At 43.5% G+C, this 15,635-nt stretch overlaps 1 protein-coding gene across 4 annotated transcripts in view; it reads left to right on the forward strand.

The window, feature by feature from the left end:
• Positions 1–15,635, forward strand: part of LOC144683193 (Krueppel-like factor 3) — an 84,669-nt gene that overhangs the window by 35,309 nt on the left and 33,725 nt on the right. For 2 of the 4 annotated variants that reach the window (XM_078546162.1, XM_078546156.1), the window contains exon 4: positions 14,866–15,120. The exons of 1 other annotated variant lie outside the window; for it this stretch is intronic. In XM_078546162.1, the coding sequence (XP_078402288.1) occupies positions 14,866–15,120 (255 nt within the window). The remainder of the gene's footprint in view (positions 1–14,865; positions 15,121–15,635) is intronic. One more of the 4 variants, XM_078546166.1, reaches the window with a different exon arrangement.

A 15,635-nucleotide genomic window follows, 5' to 3' on the forward strand; every position in this document is an offset into this window, starting at 1 on the left:
GGCAAGAATTTCCACTCATGATCATTATCCAATGACCCACTGCTGGAAATATCTATCTGTGGACTTTGGATGAGGACGGGTTCATGCAGATTCTGTCCCTCCTACATAAGAAATGGGAGGTGTAGGCCATTTCCAACCTTTCAATGCAATTAGGATTGATCTTCTACCCCAACTCCACCTTATTGCACAATTCCCATATCCTTTAATTATCTTCATACTTAAAAATCTAAATACCTTTGTCTTGAATATACTCAATGAATAAGCATGTACTGTTCTCTGGGGTGGAGAATTCCAAAGATCCACCACACTTTGAGTGAAGAATTTTTTCCTCATCCCAGTCCAGAATGGCCAACCCCTTATTCTCAAACTGTGACCCCATTTTCTAGATTGCTCAGTCAGGGACAATATTCTCTAAGCATTTACCCTATCAAGCCCTTTAACAATTTTATGTTTCAACTCGAATGCCGCTCATTCTTCTAAACTCCAGGGAATATAGACCTAGTATACTTGATCTCTCCTCATAGAACAATCTCCCCATCCCAAGAACTAGTCCAGTGAACCTTTGTTACATTCACTCTAGGGGAAGTGTGTCCTTCCAGAAGCAGAACTAAACTGTACAATATACTGCAGGTGTGGCCTCATCAATGCCTTGTATAATTGTAGTAAGACTACTTTACTCTTATACTTCAATCTCTTTGTAATTAAGCTAACATGCCATTTGCCTTCCTAATTGCTTGCTGTAGCTGCATGTTAACTTTGTGATTCTTGTGCGAGGACATCCAGACATCCATCCCCCTCCCTGACCTGTTTTCCCCAAATGCAAATATTTCAGTCTCTCACTATTGAAAAAATATTCTGCTTTTTTATTTTTCATACCAAAGTAGATAACTTCAGACTTTGTTACACTGTGCTCCCTCTGCTGTGATATTGCTGACTCATCCAACCTGTCTATACTTTTCTGCGGCCTCTTTGCATCTTCATTGCTTACTTTCTCACCTGACTTTGTATTGTCAGCAAACTTCAATACGTAATACTCAGTCTTCTCAGGCCCAAGTACTGATCCTTGCGGTACCCCGCTAGTGCTAAAGCGAAAATGTCCCATTTATTCCTACTCTCTGTTTTCTGTCCATTAATCAATTCTCAAATCATGTTAATATATTGGCCCCAATCCCATGAGCCTCCATTTTGTGCAAGAACCTGTTGGGGAGAAATCTTCTCACCCTGAGAGTGGTGGAGGTCTGGAACTCATTGCCAGAAAGGGTAGTTGAAGCAGAAACTCTTGTAGTATTAAACAAACATACTTGGTTATGCCCTTGAAGTATTGTAACCTTGGTCTATGGACCAAGAGCTGGAAACTGGAAATAGGCTATATAGCTCTTTTCCCTGGCACAGACATGATGGGCCAAATGGCCTCCTTCTGTGCTGAAAATGTTCTATGGGCTAGATTTTACACTCCTTGTCAGCTGGTTTGAAGCCAGGGGTTGGGGGGAGGTGGGGGGCTGGTGATGGTCGGGGGGGTATGTGTGAAGGTGTTTCTAAAATCCAGCGTGTGGCCTTCCTGCTTGCCCCCAACCTGTATGAAATTTTATGGGGGGTGGGGAGGAGTCAGGTGGCCTGCAAGCTCTTGGGTCTATTGAGGTCCTTAAGTAGTCAATTAATGGCCATTTAAGGGTCTCATCCTGTCCCCACTGCTATCCTACCAATGGTGGGTGGAAACCTAGGGCCCATGCCAGGCAGATTGTCGCAACTCTCTAAGGTGGGACTTTCTATTGCTGAGGGGCGCAATACTCGCCTCAGCCTTTTATTGGCCAATTAGCCGTTAAATGACAGTGCGGCAGCCGTTCATCCACTAGGCGGGCTCCCCTTCAACTTTATAGCCAGTGGGTGCCGGGACTATGACATCCCATAAAATCCAGCCCTATGTTTCTCAATGACTTGCTCGTAAAATAGTCGTCCATGCAGAGTGCAGTTTAACAGCAAAGGATCATTTGTACCATTCCTTGTTCTTATGAAATGGTCCAGAAACATATGTTTGTTAGCCCCACAACGCTAAAATATTCCTTTTAGTTGATTATTTCACAGCGTGACAGCAATAAATTATTTTAGAACATTTCACTTGCATTTCCCCCAACTTAGTCTACTGCATTCGTTGCTCCCAATGCGGTTTCCCCTACATTGGAGAAACCAAACGCAGACTGGGCGACCGCTTTGCAGAACACCTTCGGTCTGTCCGCAAGCATTACCCAGACCTCCCTGTCGCTTGCCATTTTAACACTCCACCCTCCTCTCTTGCCCACATGTCTGTCCTTGGCTTGCTGCATTGTTCCAGTGAAGCTCAACGCAAACTGGAGGAACAGCACCTCATCTTCCGACTAGGCACTTTACAGCCTTCCGGACTGAATATTGAATTCAACAACTTTAGATCTTAAACTCCCTCCTCCATCCCCACCCCCTTTCCGTTTCTTCCCCTTCCCTTTTGTTTTTTCCAATAATTTATATAGATTTTTCTTTTCCCACCTATTTCCATTATTTTTAAATCTATACCTTTTATACCCTTTTAGTCTTATTTCACCCCACCCCCACTAGAGGTATCTGTACCTTGCGTGTCCTGCCATCCATTCTTAATTAGCACATTCTTTTAGATAATATCACCACCTTCAACACCTCTTTGTTCTTTTGTCTGTGACATCTTTTGATTATCTGCTCCTATCACTGCTTGCTTGTCCCTACAACCACCCCCCCCCCCCCCACCCACTTCTCTCCCCCCACCCCACCCCCCCCACCCCCCCCCCCCCACCTTAACCCAGCTTATATTTCACCCCTCTCCTATTTTTACTTAGTTCTGTTGAAGGGTCATGAGGACTCGAAACGTCAACTTTGTTCTTCTCCGCCGATGCTGCCAGACCTGCTGAGTTTTTCAGGTATTTCTGTTGCTTTGTTAACATAAAAAATAGGACAGGAGTAAGCCACTTAGCCACTTGAGCCTGCTCTGCCATTCAATAAAATCATGGCTGATCTAATTGTGGTCTTAACTCCACTTTCCTGTCTGTCCCCACAACCATTAACTCCCTTGTAGATCAAAAATCTGTCTGACTCAGCCTTGAATATATTCAATAATTCCAAAGATTAACAACCCTCTTGAGAGAGGAAATTTCTCCTCATCTTTGCCTTAAATGGGAGACCCCTTAATTTGAAACTGTGGCCCCTAGTTCTAGACTCCCTTGGGAGGGTAAACATCTACCCTGTCATGCTGCCTTAGAATCTTATGTTTCAATAAGATCACCTCTCTTTTCTTGAACATTGTCAAAACAATAGAGTATGTTATGCATTTTTAATTCCTCTGCAACACTGATAGGAAGTGCATCAGGTCTATTGTGCAGATAACCGTAGTGCCTTTTGCTGTGTAGTGCTCTGTTACCACCACAGGCTATCACCACAGATTGAATGTAGTAAACTCTTGGTATAACAGGAGGTTAAGTAAAAACAAAATGTTGTTAAAACAGTTTTGTAGAAATAATAACTAAATCAGCAAAGACGAGAAGCTGCAACTGTGGAATGTGTTTTGCCATGGTTAAAGAACAGTGGAATAACGAGTTGCAAAATATTCAGGAGCTCCTATTATCAATAAATTACTTGTTTTATTATCTGCCAATTTCACCCCCTCCTCCTCCTTCTCAAAGCATTGACTTTTTGCTGGAGTACTGTTCCCTGATGCAGGTCATCTTCCAATGCCATTCATCAGGTGGCCATTATTAGCTTTACCACTGCAGGTAGGCAGAGGTAATCTTTGCACCCATGTTTGTTATTCTGTTTGTAAATAGTATGGGCTGGATATTATAGTCACCACACTGGGTGTGTTTCAGCAGGGGGCATGTAAAATATGTTGGGAGGCTAGCCCACCACCCTCCCACCCATCCCGAGCACTTTTTTCATTCATTCACGGGATGTGGGCTTCGCTAGATAGGCCAACATTTATTGCCCATCCTTAGTTGCTGTTGAGAAGGTGTTGGTGAGCTGCCTTCTTGAACCACTGCAGTGCATGTGGTGTAGGTACACCCACAGTGCTGTTAGGAAGGGAGTTCTAGAATTTTGACCCAGCGACAGTGAAGGAATAGCAATATATTTCCAAGTCAGGATAGTGAGTAACTTGGAGGGGAACTTCTAGGTGGTGGTGTTCCCATCTAACTGCTGCCCTTGTCCTTCTAGATGGTTGTGGGCGTGGGTTTGGAAGGTGCTGCCTAAGGAGCCTTGGTGAATTCCTGCAGTGCATCTTGTAGGTGATGCACACTGTGCTACTGTGCGTCGGTAGTGGAAGGAGTGAATGTTGTGGATGTGGTGCCAATTAAGTAGGCTGCTTTGTCCCGGATGGTGTCAAGTTTCTTGAGTGTTGTGGGAGCTGCACTCATCCAAGCAAGTATTCCATCACACTCCTGGCTTGTGCCTTGTAGATGGTGGACAGGCTTTGGGGAGTCAGGAGGTGAGTTACTCGTCACAGGATTCCCAGCCTCTAACCTGCTCCAGTAGCCACAGCATTTATATGGCTAGTCCAGTTCAGTTTCTGGTCAATGGTATCCCCCAAGATTTGATAGCGGGGGATTTAGTGATGGTAATTTCATTGAACATCAAGGGGCGATGGTTGGATTCTTTCTTGTTGGAGATGGTCATTGTCTGGCACTTGTGTGACGTGAATGTTTCTTGCCACTTGTCAGCCCAAGCTTGGATATTGTCCAGGTCTTGCTGCATTTGGACATGGACTGCTTCAGTATCTGAGGAGTCGCGAATGGTGCTGGACATTGTGCAATCATCAACGAACATCCCCACTTCTGATGTTCTGATGGAGGGAAGGTCATTGATGAAGCAGCTGAAGATGGTTGGGCCTCTGACTCGACTCTGAGGAACTTCTGCAGTGATGTCCTGGAGCTTAGATGACTGACCTCCAATAACCACAACCATCTTCCTTTGTGCTAGGTATGGCTCCAACCAGCGCAAAGTTTTCCCCCTGACTTCCATTGACTCCAGTTTTGCTGGGGATCCTTGATGCCACACTCGGTCAAATACTGCCTTGATGTCAAGAGCAGTCACTCTCACCTCTTTTGTCCATGTTTAAACCAAGGCTATAATGAGGTCAGAAGCTGAGTGACCCTGGCAGAACCCAAACTGTGCATCAGTGAGCAGGTTATTGCTAAGCAAGTGCTGCTTGATAGCACTGTCGATGGCCCCTTCCATTATTTTACTGATGATAGAGAGTAGACTGATGGGGCGATAATTGGCCGGGTTGGATTTGTCCTTTTTGTGTACAGGACATACCTGGGCAATTTTTCACATAGCCGGGTAGATGCCAGCGTTGTAGCTGTACTGGAACAGCTTGGCTAGGGATGCAGCAAGTTCTGAAGCACAAGTCTTCAGTAATATTGCCAGAATATTGTCAGGGCCCATAGCCTTTGCAGTATCCAGTGCCTTCAGCTGTTTCTTGATATCGCACGGAATCAGTCGAATTGGCTGAAGGCTGGCATCTGTGATGCTGGGAACCTCTGGATCAGCCACTCGGCACTTCTGGCTGAAGATTATAGCAAATACTTCAGCCCTATCTTTTGCACTGATGTGCTGGGCTCCCCCATCATTGAGGATGGGGATATTTATGGAGCCTTCTCCTCCGGTGAGTTGTTTAATTGGCAACCACCATTCACAACTGGATGTGGCAGGACTGCAGAGCTTAGATCTGATCCGTTGGTTGTGGGATCACTTAGCTCTGTCTATCACTTGCTGCTTATGCTGTTTGACACGCAAGTAGTCCTGTGTCATAGTTTCACCAGGTTATCACCTCATTTTTAGGTGTGCCTGGTGCTGCTCCTGGCATGCCCTCCTACACTCTTCATTGTACCAGGGTTGATCCCCTGACTTGATGGTAATGGTAGAGTGCATTCTGCGTCCTTATCACCCTCAGTGCTTCTTCCAAGTGGTGCTCAACATGGAGGAGCACTGATTCATCAGCTGAGGGAGGGCAGTATGTGGTAATCAGCAGGAGGTTTCCTTGCCCATGTTTGACCTGATGCCATGGGACTTTATGGGGTCCAGAATCAATGTTGAGAACTCCCAGGGCAACTCCCTCCCGACTACATACCACTGTGCCGCCACCTCTGTTGGGCCTGTCCTGCTGGTGGGACAGGGCACATCCAGCAATGGTGATGGTGGAATCTGGGACATTATCTGTAAGATATGATTCCGTGAAGATGATCGTGTCAGGCTGTTGCTTGACTAGTCTGTGAGACAGCTGTCCCAATTTTGGCACTAGCCACTAGATGTTAGTAAAGAGGACTTTACAGGGTCAAGAGGGCTGAGTTTGCCATTGTCGTTTCTACTGCCTAGGTTGATGCCGGGTTGTCCATCTGGTTTCATTCCTTTTTGTTATGGTTTGATACAACTGAGTGGCTTGCTAGGCCATTTCAGAGGGCATCTAAGAGTCAACCACATTGCTGTGAGTCTGGAGTCTTCCTCCTGTTGAGGGGCAGAAGTCCCACTCTTGTCTAGTGTAGCCCATCCCCAGTATGTTATGGCTGCATAACGGCTTGCTTTCCAGCATGTCAGCTGCCAGTTGACATGAGCAGTCCACTGCCACCCCCACCGTCGCCAGACCAGGTAAAGGGCATTAGTGAACCAGATGGGTTCTTAGAACAATCAACAATGGTTTCATGGCCATCATTAGACTTTTAATTCCATACTTCTATTGGATTCAAGTTCCACCATCTGCTGTGGCGGGATTTGAACCTGGGTCCCCAAAGCATTACCCTGGGTCTCTGGATTACTAGTCCAGCTGACCCTCAAAATACGTTAGGTGGGCGGATGCTGAAATCAGCAGCCTGCCTGTTATATTTAAATAATAATTAAAGGTCAATTAGGCTTGTTAGCAAGCCTATTGACAGGGATAATACGCTGCCCTTGCCATAATATGGCTGGCATGGGCAGTTGGGCGGGAGTGGGCAAGCTGTTATTTGTGGTGTAGATGAAAAATGGCAGGAAGGTGGGGGTGTCACCTTATTCAGGGGAGACCCTGTGTGCACTGGGGGAACGCCCCTCCAAGATATCACTGTCCTCTTCCTTCCTCGCTGCCTGCCCTCCAAAACCTGGCCCCTCACATCCCTCTTCCCTCCCCCCACCACCCTGGAAGCCCAGGACTTCCCTTTCTGCGGCACCCATCGCTCTCCTTCCTGCAGTTCCAGCAGCACCCACTACTGCCGGGACGGCCAAAGCTGTCAGCCAATCAGAGTGGCCCGCAGCTCTCGAGGGCCGGACTTCCTCCTACTGAGGGGCGGAAGTCCCACTCTCGTCTAGTTTAGCCCATCCCCAGCATGATATGGCTGCATAGCAGCCTGCTTTCCATCATGTCAGCTGCCAATTGACACGAGCAGTCCATTGCCACCCCCTTGCCCATAAAATTCAGCCCTATATTTCAAAAACTAAATAACAGCTTTCAACAAAACTTGATACAAAGTGAGGGTATAGCCCAAGGAAGATCTGATTAATTTTTGGCAAAGATATGGATCCAGATCCTAGAATTTTTTTAAAGGATCCATTAACACTGGGAGATAGTGCAAATGGGTTGTTTTATTTAGAATGTTGTTGACTGTTTTGGAATGTCGTGGATTGTCTTAGTATGTTGTGGATTGTCTCAGCCATTGTGGTAGAATTTGTCACAGTTGTCAAAATGTAAGCAGAGTTTTCAGAGCAGGTTTTTGAATGTAGATTGGCCTGAAGCCTCCTCAGTGAGATGGAAGCTCTAAATAAAAAGATTTCTTTTTTTCAGCTTTGTAGTTATAGAACATCAATCAGGCAAGGAAATGTCTCAAGGAAGAGCTGCGTAATTGTACATTGAGTTAGCGCAAGGCATACGCCCTCTTCCCTTGTTTATGTGTGAGCATTAACTAGGACTTGACAAAGCTATTCAATTGCAAAGCAATTCACAGCCAGCCTTGATCATATTCTGCCCTGACATTTACAATTAGAATCTTCTGACCAACATTCTCCTCCCAAACTCAGTGGGCTAATTTTAGTATCAATGTTGTTGTCTGGTCAAGATTATGTGATTCAGCACACTCCTAACCTTTTTGATCTGTTTGACTCAGCTATTTGCTGGTAAAATGATGGATCCATCAGTATAGCTAACTGTTGAAAGGCAAAACATAAATCAGAACAAAGAGATCGGCTGTCACACTGCTACAATCCATACCAAAAGTGTCATGGTAATTTTAGAATGAGCGGTCAGAGCATTGCTATTCTAATCCAGTGATAGGACACAGGCAAGCAATGTGCCTGTAGCAGATAACATGGATAGTTCAACAATGACTGTGTGGCCCTAATGCAGCACCATTTAGTGATGATCCTTGCAACAGTACAATATATACACCTTTTGAGATGGATGTTTGCAGATTCGGGCCTATTCTGGAGGCCTTTAAAAATGGCAGACATGACCTGATTCCAGGATTTCTGCCCCCATTCATGGCACCGGCAATCTGAAATAAAAATGTAAGATGGTGGAAACGTTCAGCCAGTCAGGCAACACCTGTGAAGAGAGAAACAGAGATCGCGCTTCTGGGTTAATGGCCTTTCATCGGAACTGGAAGAAGAGAGATTTAACATTAAATCATTGGCCTGAAATTTTAACTCTGTTACTCTCCTCAAAGATGTTGCCTGATCTACTGAATGCTTCCAGGATCTTATGTTTTTATTTTATATTATAATTACCATGAATGAAGTGATGAGAATGATCTGTTACCAACCTAGAGACTGTGCAGTTTTTAAGAATTAAGAACTATTTGGTATCATGGAAAGCAGAACTTGTTTACCTAGGCTTTTCTGGGCAAATCTGAAAACACAATTTGGGCAAAGTCATGGATTCACAAAATGTCCTGTGGCTCAAAAGGCATCAGTCAAGTTCCTATCATTTGGGGGAAAAAAGGAGCCCATTTGACCACCTGTTCTACCTTGTGGACTTCCGAGCTATTATTGAATATCCTCCACTTGGTAAATTGCTGACGCAATATTTTATGTGTAATTCATTGTTGGGCAGGCACTAGTGTCAAAGCTGTTCTGGAAGAACTTGGGCAGGGAAGGCCAGTTCTATTGGACAGGTTTTCAATCTTACCATTGAGATGCTGTTCCTACGTTCAGGGTATCAGTTTATTTTTAATGTCATGGGAGTCAACCAAATTGGCTGAACATTGACATCTCTCAAATGGAGGCTACAGTATGGCACTTTTGGCTGAAGATACTTGCAAACACTTCAATCTGCTACCATTATTTTGATTGGCTGCACATTCTTCACTGGATGCAATAGGGCTACTGATCCATTGGTTTTGAATTCTATTTTTCTGTGTAGAACCTGCTGCTTTTGATGCTATTGCATCCAGGTACCCCTGTGTAACTGCTTCACTAGGTTGGTGTTTCATCTTCAGGTGTGCCTGGTGCTGCCCCATTGAACTTGAGTCAATCCCTTGGCATGATACCAATGGAGGAGAGAAGGATGTGCCAGATATTTATTCCATTATTTCATGAGTTGTGAACATTGCTGCAAGACCAGCAATTGTTGCCCATCCCTAATTGTCTTTGAGAAGGTGGCGCTGAGATGCCTTGGATTGCTGTCGTCTCTCTGGAGTAGTACTGCCCACAGTACTGTTAGGGAATCACAATTTTTGATCTACTGACCATGAAGGAACAGTGATATATGTCATGAGATCCCAAATTATGGTGTTATATAGTTCTGCTGTTGATGACTCTTAGCATCTCATAGATGTCCAGTTTTGAGTCTTACATACGTTCCGCTTTGTTAACCAGTTGGGTTTTTACAACAGCGTGACAGCTTTCATGGTCAGTTTTTCCCTGATGCCTGATTTATTGAATTTCCAATTTGATATGATGAGATTAGAATTCATAACTTCTGGGTTCTTACCCGATTGCCAGAACTAAAAGATAAGCCTAACTTTAAAAAAAACGGAGTTTAAAAAAAAAACTGTGGAGAACCATATCAGATGTGAGGCATTAGCAGGCTTTGGATTTCATTCCAACGTGCAGTAGTGCTGAATGTCAGTGGCAAGGCAGGCATTATCAGCAAAGCAGCAATTATCAGCACCACTTTGAAGGCTCAAACCCTGAAGTAGTCATCAAACACCAGAATTCCAACTTTATACAGGTCTTGCAACTTCCACAAGGGAAGAATATCTTCTCTCACGCTGAGAAAAATATTATTAATTTATGATTTGTTGCCATGGATATTACTTGTTTAGCAAGTGTTAGTTATTTTTTACAGTGAGCTCCATGGTGAAAAACAGGGATAGGGTCACTGATGGGGCCTCATATCCAAAGCGCAGATGCTTCTTTATTTGGATAATTGGCTGTAACAATTCTAACAAAGCGAGCCTGATAGCCTCCAATATATATTGTTTGCAAAGCGAAGAGAAGTCCCATTCCATCCCTGCTGAATTATCAAAGCAACAGAATTAGAAAAAACAAAAACAGAATTACCTGGAAAAACTCAGCAGATCTGGCAGCATCGGCGGAGAAGAGCAAAGTTGACGTTTCGATTCCTCATGACCCTTCAACAGAACTGAGTAAAATTAGGAGAGGGGTAAAATGTAAGCTGGTTTAAGGTGGGGGGGGGGTGGGGGGAGAGAAGTGGGGCGGGGTGGGGGGGGGGGGGGGCGGTGGTTGTAGGGACAAGCAAGCAGTGATAGGAGCAGATAATCAAAAGATGTCACAGACAAAAGAACAAAGAGGTGTTGAAGGTGGTGATACTATCTAAGAGAATGTGCTAAATAAGAATGGATGGCAGGACACACAAGTGGGGGTGGGGTGAAATAAGACTAACAGGGCATAAAAGGTATAGATTTAAAAATAATGGAAATAGGTGGGAAAAGAAAAATCTATATAAATTATTGGAAAAAACAAAAGGGAGGGGGAAGAAACAGAAAGGGGTTGGGGATGGAGGAGGGAGTTCAAGATCTAAAGTTGTTGAATTCAATATTCAGTCCGGAAGGCTGTAAAATGCCTAGTCGGAAGATGAGGTGCTGTTCCTCCAGTTTGCGTTGAGCTTCACTGGAACAATGCAGCAAGCCAAGGACAGACATGTGGGCAAGAGAGCAGGGTGGAGTGTTAAAATGGCAAGCGACAGGGAGGTTTGGATCATTCTTGCGGACAGACCGCAGGTGTTCTGCAAAGCGGTCGCCCAGTTTGCGTTTGGTCTCTCCAATGTAGAGGAGACCGCATTGGGAGCAACGAATGCAGTAGACTAAGTTGGGGGAAATGCAAGTGAAATGCTGCTTCACTTGAAAGGAGTGTTTGGCCCTTGGACGGTGAGGAGGGAGGAAGTGAAGGGGCAGGTGTTGCATCTTTTGCGTATGCATGGGGAGGTGCCGTAGGTGGGGGTTGAGGAGTAGGGGGTGATGGAGGAGTGGACCAGTGTGTCACGGAGGGAACGATCCCTACGGAATGCCGCCAGGCGGGGGTGAAGGGAAGATGCGTTTGGTGGTGGCATCGTGCTGGAGTTGGTGGAAATGGCGGAGGATGCTCCTTTGAATGCGGAGGCTGGTGGGGTGATAAGTGAGGACAAGGGGGACCCTATCATGTTTCTGGGAGGGAGGAGAAGGCGTGAGGACGGATGCGCAGAAGATTGGCCGGACACGGTTGAGGGTCCTGTCAACGACCGTGGGTGGAAAAGTGAAAATTTCTCTTCTGTTTGCCTCATTTTAGATTGGAGTAGTGGAGAAGATGATTTACATAAGATTGATATTAATACTTGCAGGAAATGTGCGTTAAATGAAGAAGTATCACAGGCAAGCCATTTAATTAAATCTAAATCCATACTTTTCAGTGCATGAACTGATTCAAGACAACCCTTGTCATGGACTCAGGGAACTGTGCTTAGATCAGGCCATCATGATATGAAGCAAATCTAACCTCAAGAGGTTTGAGAGTACCTTCATGTGAATGAAGGTTTCACATTCAACATAGCTCAACATGACCATTCAGCACAGGCAAGGCAGCTGTTAATCAATAAAGCACTCCATGACGCATTAAATTGGGGAGGCAGAGGGATAAAATTCAAATCTCTCAGGTACCTATTAATGAGCAGGAAGAATTTGAGTATTGGTTGAGTTAATTGGTGCAGCTTTGCATATTGAAGAAAATTTGCAGAAAGGCAGATATTTAAAGTGTTGTTCATTGAAGGTTCCACTGTTCATGTAGATATTACATTCTTCAGCAATGTATGATGAAGAAAAAACACTATTGTCAGTAATTGTGCATGGGAGGCAGAATAATTTACAAATTATTCAGTATATTTTAGATAGGAATGAACAGGATAGGGGAAAAACACCTATTTAATCAAATGAAAAATAAATGAGAAACTCCTGCTAGCATTTCTTCTACCCTTCACTTCTTTCACCAAAAAAACTTCTTTCACCTTTGGCACTATTATTACATGATCTATCAATATCTTTACAAAAAGGACAAAAGTTAGGTTTATGTGATGATAAGTTTGGTTAAGTTCCCTGGCTAATACCTTACCTTTGACACTTTCAGCACTGAGGTTTAGCAAGTGTAGGCAACACACAGTTTTGGTGGCATGTCTAATTTTTGAGTAAAAGGAAAAGGAAGTTTCTCCCTTTCTGCTGTCATTGCTGCAATTAATTAAGTCCATAAGAACCTTATGAAGATAGGCCATAGTGATCATACTGAGAATTTCCTCTTCCCGTGAAATTGGGAAAGAGCTCAGCTCGGTGTTTCCCCACAATGTCATGTTTGAGCTCAGTAACACGCTGCGTGCACACAATGATTTTATCAGTAGGATAACCATCTGCTCAGAAAATCCAAAAGCAGCCAATATATGTCAACAGGAGAAAGATGTAAAACAGATTAAAATATTGAATTGACAGTCACATGAATTAATGCTGACATATTTGACAAATAATCTGATTGAGAATCTAGTCACATAACTTGGAGCCACACAGATTCTTGGAATTCCTCTGGGAAGGAAAAAAGGAAGCAAGGAAAGAAAGGACTTGCATTTATTTTTCGTCTTTTCATGACATCATGATGTCCCAAAGCACTTCACAGCCAATGATGTACTTTTCCGAAGTTGCAATGTAGGAAACAGGCAAACATATAAAGAACCTGAGGAAACGAGGACCTCTTCTTGTGATCAAGGAGCTGGATGTATCTTATGAAAGAGAAAAAAAACTGGACAACATAGCCAGTTTAATTTTTGTTGCAAAAACAAAAGTACCTGGAAAAACTCAGCAGGTCTGGCAGCATCTGCGGAGAGTTAACGTTTCAAGTCCGAATGACCTTCAACCTTTTGTTGCCCCACTCTTAGACACTATTCTCAAAAAACCCAATTTGTCACCAGTTCTATGTAAAACATTTTGCAATCATTTACTTTATCAGTTTCCTCACATCTACAAATTGCATCAGTCATTCCAAAAAGCAAATGAGCAACAAATCTGGCAATCTACCAGACTGTATTTTAACATGACAACATTCAGTTCTGAAAGGAGCAATGTCTCAGTCACTGAGAAGAGATAACAACTGGCACAGTCATGCCATTTTCAACCCAATGGTCATAAATATCGGCAATTTGTTTCATTGTTGCGATGCAATAACACATTCCTGTGATTTATGTCATCACATTATAGTGTCTGATAAACTGCTGGCAATCTAAAATAAAAAGCTGGAAATACTCAGCAGGCGGGGCAGTATCTGTGGAGACAGAAACAGAGTTCCGGTCAGGTCAATGACCTTTCCTCCGTGCTGGAATAGTTAGATATGTAATAGGATTAAAGCAAGTACAGAGTCAGGGAAAGGTGGGATGGGCAGAGGAGGAAAGAACAAAAGGGGAGATCTGTGTTGGGTGCAGGGCAGGTGAGATTAAATGACAAAAGGGATGAGGAAACAAGGCAAAAGGGGTGGTAATGGAACAAGTAAAGAAACAAAAAGATGGATGAAGAGGAATGGTAAATGACAACAGTTGAATCATTACCAGTTACTGCTGCCTGAAAAAGTGGGAGTAATGATTATGATTTGAATTGTTGAGCTTGGAAGGCAGCAAAGTGCCTAATCAAAAAATGAAGTGCTCTTTCTCGAGTTTCCATTGATCTTCATTAAAATAGTGTGGAAGGCCAAGAACTTAAAACAGCACGTGTGAGCACGTCATGTGAACACAGCTTCTCTTCAAAGAAAGGCCAGACTCTTCAGCTGCATTTTATTGTGTCATTTGCTTCATTCTAATAGCTCTTTATCTGTATATAGTTAACTTTAATTGCCCTTTATTCCATCTTTTTAAATTTAGCGAATGAAGGGATGTTTTAGATTTTCAGCTGCTGTAAGTGCTAAACCACTGTGCTGCCCACTCCCCAGGTCTGGTGAAGTTCTGTTGTAGTCACATTGCACCTGTTTCCTATTGGGTTAATGTGACACATCTAATTTCACGTGTAAGATTACTCTAAATTTTTAGCTTCCAATTTGAATCCAGTACATATCCTCAAACCTCTGAATTCTAGTAGTAGTTCTCCATATAATGATTACAGTGCAAATTGGGGTAATAACATAATTCGAGGAAACCAATTTAAAAGACCACTATTCACGTCAGTATTAGCAGCAAGCCTCAATGTAATTGCATTTTTTCATACCCTAAGATACTGTTGGGACACAATTCAGGGACGTTTTCTTTTACCTCAAGAAACCTTGGCTTAAACTCAAGAAATCCAATTTAACCTTTGAGTACCTGTTCTAAAATCTCAGACATATGTTGCTCTCTTTTTTTCAAAGCTTGAATCTGCCAATTGGTAAACATTCATATGTATTTTTTTCTCCTTATAGTCCCTGGAGGAGCATTCCTGCTCCTCTGAGCTTCGGGAGGTCTCTTCTAGCCCTGATCCTCTTCTCCGCTGGGTTGGTCTGGCAGGAAATACACAGTCACTTTCCGCTCAAGCCCCTGAGTTAAAATTGCAGGTGGGTCCAGATGACATCATCAAGATCCAAAATGCTTTTGACAGATGTCCTTGCTGGCTGTTCAGGAGAGCAGAGCGAGCAAGTGAGCATCAGAATCTGTCAGCTCCCGTGGCTCTGGGGTGGGTAAGTAATGACGAGTTTTAACTGCCCACCCATCCGGTTTCCACTTGGTAGATAGGATTCAAATCATTCCCTTCATCCTTGAACTTATGCTGAAGTTTCACTTCAAAGTTCAGATGTGACAAACTTCATTGCCAGCGAATGGCCAACTTCAACCGGTGAATGTTTAATATCTTTATCTGAAATCCCTCTCTCCCCTACTTTATTGGAAATATTGTGTTTAAAAGAAATGGGTAACATCTCCTTTAACATAGTGGAGAGAGAGGTTTCAGATGAATGCTTTAAGGCATTCATAAATTTAGACCCCAATAGTGTAATTTCAGGATCAATGCTCTACATGGTGTGTACATTAAGAAGTGGAAATTACTTTCAGTTTTTAAAAGCTTAAAGAAGAAGTAACTTTATGAATACATTTTTGACATCATTTACTGTTTGGAGAAGCACTGAGGTCAATTTTAGTGACCCTATCTATTGATGTCAAAGTTGAAATCAGTTAGTTCACACAGACTGAGAAATTA

Source organism: Cetorhinus maximus, chromosome 1 (assembly GCF_964194155.1).
Source record: "Cetorhinus maximus chromosome 1, sCetMax3.hap1.1, whole genome shotgun sequence".
Lineage (NCBI taxonomy): Eukaryota > Metazoa > Chordata > Chondrichthyes > Lamniformes > Cetorhinidae > Cetorhinus > Cetorhinus maximus.